This window comes from Oncorhynchus masou, chromosome 18 (genome assembly GCF_036934945.1).
Source record: "Oncorhynchus masou masou isolate Uvic2021 chromosome 18, UVic_Omas_1.1, whole genome shotgun sequence".
NCBI classification, from domain to species: domain Eukaryota; kingdom Metazoa; phylum Chordata; class Actinopteri; order Salmoniformes; family Salmonidae; genus Oncorhynchus; species Oncorhynchus masou.
Genome location: NC_088229.1, coordinates 13,161,306 through 13,175,904, shown reverse-complemented (window position 1 = coordinate 13,175,904; position 14,599 = coordinate 13,161,306). Strand labels below are relative to the sequence as shown.

Genomic DNA, 14,599 nt, shown 5'->3' with positions numbered 1-14,599 from the left:
ATATACCTTAGATGGGACTACTCTGTCCTACATGGACAATAATATACCTTAGACGATGGGACTACTCTGTCCTATATGGTCAGTAAAATACCTTATTTGGGACTACTCTGTCCTACATGGACAATAATATACCTTAGACGATGGGACTACTCTGTCCTATATGGACAATAATATACCTAAGATGGGACTACTCTGTCCTATATGGACAGTAAAATACCTTAGATGGGACTACTCTGTCCTATATGGACAATAATATACCTTAGATGGGACTACTCTGTCCTATATGGACAATAATATACCTTAGACGATGGGACTACTCTGTCTTACATGGACAATAATATACCTTAGATGGGACTACTCTGTCCTATATGGACAGTAAAATACCTTAGATGGGACTACTCTGTCCTATATGGACAATAATATACCTTAGATGGGACTACTCTGTCCTACATGGACAATAATATACCTTAGACGATGGGACTACTCTGTCCTATATGGACAATAATATACCTTAGATGGGACTACTCTGTCCTATATGGACAGTAAAATACCTTAGACGATGGGACTACTCTGTCCTATATGGACAATAATATACCTTAGATGGGACTACTCTGTCCTACATGGACAATAATATACCTTAGACGATGGGACTACTCTGTCCTATATGGACAATAATATACCTTAGATGGGACTACTCTGTCCTATATGGACAGTAAAATACCTTAGATGGGACTACTCTGTCCTACATGGACAATAATATACCTTAGATGAGACTACTCTGTCCTATATGGACAATAATATACCTTAGATGGGACTACTCTGTCCTACATGGACAATAATATACCTTAGATGGGACTACTCTGTCCTATATGGACAATAATATACCTTAGATGGGACTACTCTGTCCTATATGGACAATAATATACCTTAGACGATGGGACTACTCTGTCTTACATGGACAATAATATACCTTAGATGGGACTACTCTGTCCTATATGGACAATAATATACCTTAGATGGGACTACTCTGTCCTATATGGACAGTAAAATACCTTAGATGGGACTACTCTGTCCTATATGGACAATAATATACCTTAGATGGGACTAATCTGTCCTACATGGACAATAATATACCTTAGACGATGGGACTACTCTGTCCTATATGGTCAGTAAAATACCTTATTTGGGACTACTCTGTCCTACATGGACAATAATATACCTTAGACGATGGGACTACTCTGTCCTATATGGACAATAATATACCTAAGATGGGACTACTCTGTCCTATATGGACAGTAAAATACCTTAGATGGGACTACTCTGTCCTATATGGACAATAATATACCTTAGATGGGACTACTCTGTCCTATATGGACAATAATATACCTTAGACGATGGGACTACTCTGTCTTACATGGACAATAATATACCTTAGATGGGACTACTCTGTCCTATATGGACAATAATATACCTTAGATGGGACTACTCTGTCCTATATGGACAGTAAAATACCTTAGATGGGACTACTCTGTCCTATATGGACAATAATATACCTTAGATGGGACTACTCTGTCCTACATGGACAATAATATACCTTAGACGATGGGACTACTCTGTCCTATATGGTCAGTAAAATACCTTATTTGGGACTACTCTGTCCTACATGGACAATAATATACCTTAGACGATGGGACTACTCTGTCCTATATGGACAATAATATACCTAAGATGGGACTACTCTGTCCTATATGGACAGTAAAATACCTTAGATGGGACTACTCTGTCCTATATGGACAATAATATACCTTAGATGGGACTACTCTGTCCTATATGGACAATAATATACCTTAGACGATGGGACTACTCTGTCTTACATGGACAATAATATACCTTAGATGGGACTACTCTGTCCTATATGGACAATAATATACCTTAGATGGGACTACTCTGTCCTATATGGACAGTAAAATACCTTAGATGGGACTACTCTGTCCTATATGGACAATAATATACCTTAGATGGGACTACTCTGTCCTACATGGACAATAATATACCTTAGACGATGGGACTACTCTGTCCTATATGGTCAGTAAAATACCTTATTTGGGACTACTCTGTCCTACATGGACAATAATATACCTTAGACGATGGGACTACTCTGTCCTATATGGACAATAATATACCTAAGATGGGACTACTCTGTCCTATATGGACAGTAAAATACCTTAGATGGGACTACTCTGTCCTATATGGACAATAATATACCTTAGATGGGACTACTCTGTCCTATATGGACAGTAAAATACCTTAGATGGGACTACTCTGTCCTATATGGACAATAATATACCTTAGACGATGGGACTACTCTGTCCTACATGGACAATAATATACCTTAGATGAGACTACTCTGTCCTATATGGACAATAATATACCTTAGATGGGACTACTCTGTCCTATATGGACAGTAAAATACCTTAGATGGGACTACTCTGTCCTACATGGACAATAATATACCTTAGATGAGACTACTCTGTCCTATATGGACAATAATATACCTTAGATGGGACTACTCTGTCCTATATGGACAATAATATACCTTAGACGATGGGACTACTCTGTCCTACATGGACAATAATATACCTTAGATGAGACTACTCTGTCCTATATGGACAATAATATACCTTAGATGGGACTACTCTGTCCTACATGGACAATAATATACCTTAGATGGGACTACTCTGTCCTATATGGACAATAATATACCTTAGACGATGGGACTACTCTGTCCTACATGGACAATAATATACCTTAGACAATGGGACTACTCCGTCCTATATGGACAATAATATACCTTAGACGATGGGACTACTCTGTCCTATATGGACAATAATATACCTTAGATGGGACTACTCTGTCCTATATGGACAATAATATACCTTAGATGGGACTACTCTGTCCTATATGGACAGTAAAATACCTTAGATGGGACTACTCTGTCCTATATGGACAATAATATACCTTAGACGATGGGACTACTCTGTCCTATATGGACAATAATATACCTTAGATGGGACTACTCTGTCCTATATGGACAGTAAAATACCTTAGATGGGACTACTCTGTCCTATATGGACAATAATATACCTTAGATGGGACTACTCTGTCCTATATGGACAGTAAAATACCTTAGATGGGACTACTCTGTCCTTCATGGACAATAATATACCTTAGATGGGACTACTCTGTCCTATATGGACAATAATATACCTTAGACGATGGGACTACTCTGTCCTACATGGACAATAATATACCTTAGATGAGACTACTCTGTCCTATATGGACAATAATATACCTTAGATGGGACTACTCTGTCCTACATGGACAATAATATACCTTAGATGGGACTACTCTGTCCTATATGGAGAATAATATACCTTAGACGATGGGACTACTCTGTCTTACATGGACAATAATATACCTTAGATGGGACTACTCTGTCCTATATGGACAGTAAAATACCTTAGATGGGACTACTCTGTCCTATATGGACAATAATATACCTTAGATGGGACTACTCTGTCCTATATGGACAATAATATACCTTAGACGATGGGACTACTCTGTCTTACATGGACAATAATATACCTTAGATGGGACTACTCTGTCCTATATGGACAATAATATACCTTAGATGGGACTACTCTGTCCTATATGGACAGTAAAATACCTTAGATGGGACTACTCTGTCCTATATGGACAATAATATACCTTAGATGGGACTACTCTGTCCTACATGGACAATAATATACCTTAGACGATGGGACTACTCTGTCCTATATGGTCAGTAAAATACCTTATTTGGGACTACTCTGTCCTACATGGACAATAATATACCTTAGACGATGGGACTACTCTGTCCTATATGGACAATAATATACCTAAGATGGGACTACTCTGTCCTATATGGACAGTAAAATACCTTAGATGGGACTACTCTGTCCTATATGGACAATAATATACCTTAGATGGGACTACTCTGTCCTATATGGACAATAATATACCTTAGACGATGGGACTACTCTGTCTTACATGGACAATAATATACCTTAGATGGGACTACTCTGTCCTATATGGACAATAATATACCTTAGATGGGACTACTCTGTCCTATATGGACAGTAAAATACCTTAGATGGGACTACTCTGTCCTACATGGACAATAATATACCTTAGACGATGGGACTACTCTGTCCTATATGGTCAGTAAAATACCTTATTTGGGACTACTCTGTCCTACATGGACAATAATATACCTTAGACGATGGGACTACTCTGTCCTATATGGACAATAATATACCTAAGATGGGACTACTCTGTCCTATATGGACAGTAAAATACCTTAGATGGGACTACTCTGTCCTATATGGACAATAATATACCTTAGATGGGACTACTCTGTCCTATATGGACAGTAAAATACCTTAGATGGGACTACTCTGTCCTATATGGACAATAATATACCTTAGACGATGGGACTACTCTGTCCTACATGGACAATAATATACCTTAGATGAGACTACTCTGTCCTATATGGACAATAATATACCTTAGATGGGACTACTCTGTCCTATATGGACAGTAAAATACCTTAGATGGGACTACTCTGTCCTACATGGACAATAATATACCTTAGATGAGACTACTCTGTCCTATATGGACAATAATATACCTTAGATGGGACTACTCTGTCCTATATGGACAGTAATATACCTTAGACGATGGGACTACTCTGTCCTACATGGACAATAATATACCTTAGATGAGACTACTCTGTCCTATATGGACAATAATATACCTTAGATGGGACTACTCTGTCCTACATGGACAATAATATACCTTAGATGGGACTACTCTGTCCTACATGGACAATAATATACCTTAGATGGGACTACTCTGTCCTATATGGACAGTAAAATACCTTAGATGGGACTACTCTGTCCTATATGGACAATAATATACCTTAGACGATGGGACTACTCTGTCCTATATGGACAATAATATACCTAAGATGGGACTACTCTGTTCTATATGGACAGTAAAATACCTTAGATGGGACTACTCTGTCCTATATGGACAATAATATACCTTAGATGGGACTACTCTGTCCTATATGGACAATAATATACCTTAGACGATGGGACTACTCTGTCTTACATGGACAATAATATACCTTAGATGGGACTACTCTGTCCTATATGGACAATAATATACCTTAGATGGGACTACTCTGTCCTATATGGACAGTAAAATACCTTAGATGGGACTACTCTGTCCTACATGGACAATAATATACCTTAGACGATGGGACTACTCTGTCCTATATGGTCAGTAAAATACCTTATTTGGGACTACTCTGTCCTACATGGACAATAATATACCTTAGACGATGGGACTACTCTGTCCTATATGGACAATAATATACCTAAGATGGGACTACTCTGTCCTATATGGACAGTAAAATACCTTAGATGGGACTACTCTGTCCTATATGGACAATAATATACCTTAGATGGGACTACTCTGTCCTATATGGACAGTAAAATACCTTAGATGGGACTACTCTGTCCTATATGGACAATAATATACCTTAGATGATGGGACTACTCTGTCCTACATGGACAATAATATACCTTAGATGAGACTACTCTGTCCTATATGGACAATAATATACCTTAGATGGGACTACTCTGTCCTATATGGACAGTAAAATACCTTAGATGGGACTACTCTGTCCTACATGGACAATAATATACCTTAGATGGGACTACTCTGTCCTATATGGACAATAATATACCTTAGATGGGACTACTCTGTCCTATATGGACAATAATATACCTTAGATGGGACTACTCTGTCCTACATGGACAATAATATACCTTAGATGAGACTACTCTGTCCTATATGGACAATAATATACCTTAGATGGGACTACTCTGTCCTACATGGACAATAATATACCTTAGACGATGGGACTACTCTGTCCTACACGGACAGTAAAATACCTTAGATGGGACTACTCTGTCCTATATGGACAATAATATACCTTAGACGATGGGACTACTCTGTCCTACATGGACAATAATATACCTTAGACGATGGGACTACTCTGTCCTATATGGACAATAATATACCTTAGACGATGGGACTACTCTGTCCTATATGGACAATAATATACCTTAGATGGGACTACTCTGTCCTATATGGACAATAATATACCTTAGATGGGACTACTCTGTCCTATATGGACAGTAAAATACCTTAGATGGGACTACTCTGTCCTATATGGACAATAATATACCTTAGATGGGACTACTCTGTCCTATATGGACAATAATATACCTTAGATGGGACTACTCTGTCCTATATGGACAGTAATATACCTTAGATGGGACTACTCTGTCCTATATGGACAATAATATACCTTAGATGGGACTACTCTGTCCTAAAATATGATGACAATAACAATATACCTTAGATGGGACTACTCTGTCCTATATGGACAATAATATACCTTAGACGATGGGACTACTCTGTCCTATATGGACAGTAAAATACCTTAGATGGGACTACTCTGTCCTATATGGACAATAATATACCTTAGATGGGACTACTCTGTCCTATATGGACAGTAAAATACCTTAGATGGGACTACTCTGTCCTATATGGACAATAATATACCTTAGACGATGGGACTACTCTGTCCTACATGGACAATAATATACCTTAGATGAGACTACTCTGTCCTATATGGACAATAATATACCTTAGATGGGACTACTCTGTCCTACATGGACAATAATATACCTTAGATGGGACTACTTTGTCCTATATGGATAATAATATACCTTAGATGGGACTACTCTGTCCTATATGGTCAGTAAAATACCTTAGATGGGACTACTCTGTCCTACATGGACAATAATATACCTTAGATGATGGGACTACTCTGTCCTATATGGACAATAATATACCTTAGATGGGACAACTATCCTACAGTAAAATACTTAGATGGGACTACTCTGTCCTACATGGACAATAATATACCTTAGATGAGACTACTCTGTCCTATATGGACAATAATATACCTTAGATGGGACTACTCTGTCCTACATGGACAATAATATACCTTAGATGGGACTACTCTGTCCTTCATGGACAATAATATACCTTAGATGGGACTACTCTGTCCTATATGGACAATAATATACCTTAGACGATGGGACTACTCTGTCCTACATGGACAATAATATACCTTAGATGAGACTACTCTGTCCTATATGGACAACAATATACCTTAGATGGGACTACTCTGTCCTACATGGACAATAATATACCTTAGATGGGACTACTCTGTCCTATATGGACAATAATATACCTTAGATGAGACTACTCTGTCCTATATGGACAATAATATACCTTAGATGGGACTACTCTGTCCTAGGACAATAATATACCTTAGACGATGGGACTACTCTGTCCTACATGGACAATAATATACCTTAGACGATGGGACTACTCTGTCCTATATGGACAATAATATACCTTAGACATGGACAATAATATACCTTAGATGGGACTACTCTGTCCTACATGGACAATAATATACCTTAGACGATGGGACTACTCCGTCCTACACGGGCAGTAATATACAGTTGAAGTCGAAGGTTTACATACACTTAGGTTGGAGTCATTAAAACTCATTTTCAACCACTCCACAAGGTACTATGTACTATGTACATGACACAAGTCATTTTTCCAACAATTGTTTACAGACAGATTAGTTCACTTATAATTTACTGTATCAAAAATCCAGTGGGTCAGAAGTTAACATACACTAAGTTGACTGTGCCTTTAAACAGCTTGGAAAATTCCCCCCCAAAAATGTCATGGCTTTAGAAGCTTCTGATAGGCTAATTGACATAATTTGGAGGTGTACACAGTGCCTCGAACACAGTACCTCTTTGGGTGACCTCATGGGAAAATCAAAAGATTTCAGCAAATATCTCATAAAAAAATTGTAGACCTCCACAAGTCAGGCTCATCCTTTCCAAATGCCTGAAGGTACCACATTCATCTGTACAAACAATAGTACGCAAGTATAAACACCATGGGACAACGCAGCCGTCATACTGCTCAGGAAGGAGACGTGCTCTGTCTCCTAGAGTACTTTGGTGCAAAAAGTGCAAATCAATCCCAGAACAACAGCAAAGGACCTTGTGAAGACGCCGGAGGAAACAGGTACGAAAGTATCTATATCCACAGAAAAACAAGTCCTATATCGACATAACCTGAAAGGCCGTTGCAAGCCGAAGAACACCATCTCAACCTTGAAGCATGGGGGTGGCAGCATCATGTTATGGGGGTGCTTTGCTGCAGGAGGGACTGGTGGACTTATCAAAATAGATGGCATTATGAGGCAAGAACATTATGTGACTATATTGAAGCAACATCTCAAGACATCAGTCAGGAAGTTAAAGCTTGGTCACAAATGGGTCTTCCAAATGGACAATGACCCAAAGCATACTTCCAAATTTGTGGCAAAATGTTAGTTATTTCGTGTATGTGCACGCTAGACTGATTTGCACTGGGTTATGTCAACCCATATTGTGTTTAGTGTTCTTAGTGCCGTGTGTTTTGTTCGCCGAAATAAAAGGCTCCTTTGTCTCCCCACCTTCTGCTCTCCTGGGCCTGACTCCCTTACAGCCAGTTACGCATACTTAACAATCCCTCCTCCACCAAACTTAACAGTTGGCACTATGCACTGGGGCAAGTAGCGTCTCCTGGCATCTGCCAAACCCAGATTCAAACATCGGATTGCCAAATGGTGAAGCGTGATTCATCACTCCAGAGAACTCGTTTCCACTGCTCCAGAGTACAATGGCGGTGAGCTTTACACCACTCCAGCCGACACTTGGCCATGGAAACCCATTTCATTAAGCTCCCGACGAACAGTTATTGTGCTGATGTTGCTTCAAGACGCAGTTTGGAACTCTGTAGTGGGTGTTGCAAACGAAGATAGACAATTTTGACTCGTTACGCGCTTTAGCACTTGGCGGTCCCATTCTGTGAACTTGTGTGGCCTACCACTTCACGGGTGAGCCGTTGTTGCTCCTAGACATTTCCACTTCACAATAACAGCACTTACAGTTGACCTGGGCAGCTCTAGCAGGGCAGAAATTTGACAAACTGACTCGATGCAAAGGTGGTATGCTATGATGGTGCCACGTTGAAAGTCACTGAGCTCTTCAGTAAGGCAATTCTACTGCCAAAGTTTGTCTATGGAGATTGCATGGTGGTGTGCTCAATATTATACACCTGTCAGCAATGGGTGTGGCTGAAATAGTCAAATCTACTAATTTGTATATGTTGTGTATAATATAATTTACTGAATATGAGGGGGGGGGGAGTAGGGAGAAGACAATACTGCAAAAGGGACAAAGGGAATTTTATGAAGGACATTCAAGAGAAAGATCTTGCAGAAGTAGGGAATAGAGAGACTAGGCCAACCAAAGCGCAAATGGACTGCAGTCCCAGGAAGCCATACTTACGCTGGTGACTTTACGGTAGATCTGTGCAGCATTCTGGCACTCTGAGTAGGGGTATTCTGAGGTGGCCATCTCCAGCATGCACATCCCAAAGGCATAGACGTCCACTGACTCGTCATAATGTTCCTCGTACATCTCTGGAGCCATGAACTCAGGAGTACCTGGAAGACAGGACAGCAGAGCCAACTGAAAAGGTTAATAACCTGATGAATAATCATTTGTTGGCTACTTATATTTGCTGGGTACTTATATTTGTAAAATGTCACACATGTACATGTGTAATATGCATGTGTGAATTGTAAATCATTTTTTTGCATGCTAGCAGATACCCATAGACGTCCAGTCATTACGCTACTGATAGTTAGCATTGGCTCGTGAAACTACCTCTAACTTCCTTCATACTGGACACGGAGACATAAAAATGGTATCCACTCTGGGGAAGTAGATAATGGGCCTCATTGCCAAAATCCCTTTAACATTCCCTTTGAGTGGCAAGTTAGTACACTAGAGCTCGACCTAAGAGCAACAATAATCACAGCAGAGACTGTACACAGATCAAACTGCCTTGTTGGAGAGTTGGGGCAGCTTGTAAAATATTCATTATGTTGCAGAGTGACCACAGATTCTAAAAGCCATTTGTACAACAGAGAGATCCATTAGCACCTATTCAAGATGAATTGCCATTTGTAATAAATACATTGGAAATCTTACTCACAAGAGTTCTGACATGCCTGTAGCCCATTAGAAATGTCAATACCCTTCCCATAACATAAGACAACAACTGATAACTGATGATTGTTAGTTACCTATGACACTCTTAGCAAAGGAAGTCCTCATGAGAGTAGCCAGTCCAAGGTCTCCTATCTTGACGGAGCCGGTAGGGCCCGTGATGAAGATGTTGTCACACTTCAGGTCCCTGTGAATGATGGGAGGGGTCCGGGTGTGGAGGAACTGGAGGCCCTTCAGGATCTGACGACACCAGCTCCTCAGGACCTTAGGCTTCATCACCTTGAAGCGCTTTAGATACCTGCAGTCAGAACCGGACAGGACAAAATATTATAACTAAGGTCAACAGTATAATGATTATGGTTTATATAGACAGAGGAACAACTGTATGACCACATTCGTCACACATTTCAAGAAGCTAGGTGTATGTCGCACATCACTACTTCACAGGAGAGGCATTTGAATGTTTTTATATATATTTTGAAATAAAAATGACTTTTTTTTTAGCAGAAATGCCTTTTGGAACATGTGAACTTTCATGTGCCTTAATAACAAGCGTGTACGACATTTGTAAATAGAAATAAAATTGTTAAATTGCAAGCCTAGTTGGTTTAGCCACGGAAAAAGCGAGGAACCTTCCCACTAGCCATGATTGGCTGAGATAATGGATGGGCTGGACATGGCAAGAGATGAATTCGGATTGGTCTGCCGTGTGAGTGCTTTAATTTATAACATGAGCTGCTCAGTATGTGTAGATAATCCTTGCTACCAGGTTTAAAATATATATATATATATATATAAAGTTGTGATGGACTACTTTCGGCACACATAAACCGGAGTGACTTGACAAAATGGACCAAACAAGCTGTAGCTAGCTACAGACAAAACAGAAAAGACACGCTGCCGTGAAGCATTCATCCATGTATATGTGTAAGAGTCTAGCTACATTTTCAGATATTATACGTTTCTCATTTTGTCAGAATGTTGTTGTCATTGCAAGTTAAAGCATACTGTTAGCTAGCTAGCAAATGTTACGTGTATGATCTGTGTAGGAATATTGTTAGTATCTCTGAAAGCCATTTGCATTGCTAGTAATAGCCTAATGTTAGCTAGATAGCTAACGCTGAACCTAGTTGGTTAGCTTTAGCTACCTGCAGATTCATACAACAGCATTTCATGCATGGTGGCTAGCTATGACAATCTGTTTATACTGTAGCTATGGGTTGGATTTATTTATTTAATTTATTTAATTGTTTAGCTAGCTAGCTACAAGACTACACTTTGCCAGACGATTACATGACCCATCAAGTTAGCCAGGTGTGTCTGCGGGTGATTACGGCCATCTATTGTATTTCTTGAACATGTGTCCATGTCTAGACAATAGTGACCGATCCACTTTGCTGGATGTGACTGGGGGGTTGTTATAGCATTTATTTCACGTGACCCATCAATTTAGACAAGCGTGTCTGGGTAAGTATCATTTCTAATAATTATAAAATATTTATGCAATATTTTTTATCTGGACTCTTTGTATTTTTGATATTGCTACTATGCAACTATATACATTTCACTGTACTGTTTACACACCTTCTGTATCCTGTTCATGTGACAAATAAACTTAGATTTGATTTGATATAGTGTGTATTTACCAGAGACGGTAATGTGAAGAACAACATGACCTGCACCAAAGACTAGATAAAGTGTGACTTTACCTGGAGTCTGTCCTTATTGTAGGCTACTACTTTCACCACTTTTAGTCTTGATATCTATGGTTCTTTACTACACTACCTTACGCACTCTGTTTAGCACATGGCCTCACATGTGAATCCTAAAGAGATAGGTGGGGGTTAAGGCTTAAGAGGGTGTGAGCGATGCTGAATGGGTGTTGACAAAGAAGAGCTCTCCAGTAGGAGTACCAAAACATTCAAGGACCATTTTCTCAAAAGTGTAGTGACACATTTATCAACTTTCAAAGCAGAATTACTTTCCCATTGTTCCTCAACTGCAGTGTATGATGTTGTACCTCTGAGTCTCTAATTATATCCATTGTAAAAAATGTTGCTACATCGAGGCGAGGCGGTAGGCCATTTTTGGTTATAAGTGATTTGTGATGCATCTATATAAGGCTTATAGAGGCTTCATTAAACTTCATGAGAAATACTTTATTGAAAGTGAGACCTTATTTCTACGGAGAGAACATCCTCATGAATGCTCTGATTAGCCAACTCACTGGTTCCAATTTACAGGAGGCTGAAGTGAGCCGTCATCTCTTTGCTGTAAAACCCTATTTGACGCTGAGCAGTGGAGTACATGTGTATGTCTGTCTGTCTGTGTGTGTTTGTCTTCTACCCACGTTTTGAGTGTCCCCGAGGTCATGAGTTCGGTAACCAGGACGATGCACTTCTTCCCTCGCAGCACTGACTCCCAGGAGTCATAGAAACGGACAATGTTAGGATGTTGGAGCCCCTTCAGCATCTCTGCCTCCTCCTTAAAACGCTGCTGCTCCGCCTTGGTCAGCTTACGGTCCTGTAGACACACAGGAATACACACAACGCAGGTTAGACATAAGTAGACATCAGTGAGAGCACTTGGTTGTGAGATCAAGTTACAAAGATCGATACCTGCACACTGGTGAATGCTCCAGCAGGCCAACATTTCGACCCCAAAGGTCTTCATCAGTAAGAACATACCCACAGCCTAGACAGCGTTCAGTGCTACACTTTTAATATTGTACAAAAACAAACAATGGGTTTAAAGTGCTTCGGTCTGTTTTAAAGTGGCATTGGATCACACTTTTGCACATTCCACCATCACCATACACTGAACCTGAAACCTGTGACAAGAAGAATGCTTTCAGGTGACGATGCATATACTAAACCTGAGTTTACATGGAGCATCATCCAGGAAACAGTACTGTCAACAACAGAGCCAATACAGGAGAAATATACCTATTAGGAAACAGTACTGTCAACAACAGATCTAATACAGGACAAATATACCTATTAGGAAACAGTACTGTCAACAACAGATCTAATACAGGACAAATATACCTATTAGGAAACAGTACTGTCAACAACAGATCTAATACTGGAGAAATATACCTATTAGGAAACAGTACTGTCAACAACAGATCTAATACAGGAGAAATATACCTATTAGGAAACAGTACTGTCAACAACAGATCTAATACTGGAGAAATATATCTATTAGGAAACAGTACTGTCAACAACAGATCTAATACAGGAGAAATATACCTATTAGGAAACAGTACTGTCAACAACAGATCTAATACTGGAGAAATATACCTATTAGGAAACAGTACTGTCAACAACAGATCTAATACTGGAGAAATATACCTATTAGGAAACAGTACTGTCAACAACAGATCTAATACTGGAGAAATATACCTATTAGGAAACAGTACTGTCCCCAGCTCAACAACAGATCTAATACTGGAGAAATATACCTATTAGGAAACAGTACTGTCAACAACAGATCTAATACAGGAGAAATATACCTATTAGGAAACAGTACTGTCAACAACAGATCTAATACTGGAGAAATATACCTATTAGGAAACAGTACTGTCAACAACAGATCTAATACAGGAGAAATATACCTATTAGGAAACAGTACTGTCAACAACAGATCTAATACAGGATAACTATACCTATTAGGAAACAGTACTGTCAACAACAGATCTAATACTGGAGAACTATACCTACCAGCCAGGTCTCTTTACACTACCAAGCAACCATGTTTAATTTAATTACACACCTACGACCACTAGATGGCGGCAGCGGAACATAGTTTCCTCTGCATCAGTGGAGAGCCAACACCCCACCTCAGCCTGTACAACTCATTCAGATGCATCTGCCACGCTGCTATTAGGCCCAGTATGGTGGATACTGCAGAAATCCATTCACTGGCAGTATATCATTGGGGAATACACACACACACACACACACACACACACACACACACACACACACACACACACACACACACACACACACACACACACACACATACATATATACAGAAGTATACATGCACACACATGCATGCGCGCGAGCGCACACACATGCAGACAGCCACACTCATGGTGGAAACAGACACACACAGCACACACACACAGCACATACACACACAGCAGACTACTGACTGGCTCCTCTGTTGGCATCTGGCAAATACACACTTTGGATATATTCATCTACTTGATGAGAAATTGTGATGCAGGTACACTGTTAGAAAACATACAGCACATA

At 39.6% G+C, this 14,599-nt stretch overlaps 1 protein-coding gene across 4 annotated transcripts in view; it reads right to left on the bottom strand.

Moving 5' to 3' along the window:
* Positions 1-14,599, bottom strand: part of LOC135503999 (serine/threonine-protein kinase WNK3-like) — a 100,434-nt gene that overhangs the window by 43,576 nt on the left and 42,259 nt on the right. For all 4 annotated transcript variants that reach the window (XM_064922235.1, XM_064922237.1, XM_064922238.1 and 1 more), the window contains exons 3-5: positions 12,685-12,857; positions 10,412-10,632; positions 9,609-9,766 (exon numbers count right to left, since the gene is read on the bottom strand). In XM_064922235.1, coding sequence (XP_064778307.1) covers positions 9,609-9,766; positions 10,412-10,632; positions 12,685-12,857 — 552 coding nt within the window. The remainder of the gene's footprint in view (positions 1-9,608; positions 9,767-10,411; positions 10,633-12,684; positions 12,858-14,599) is intronic.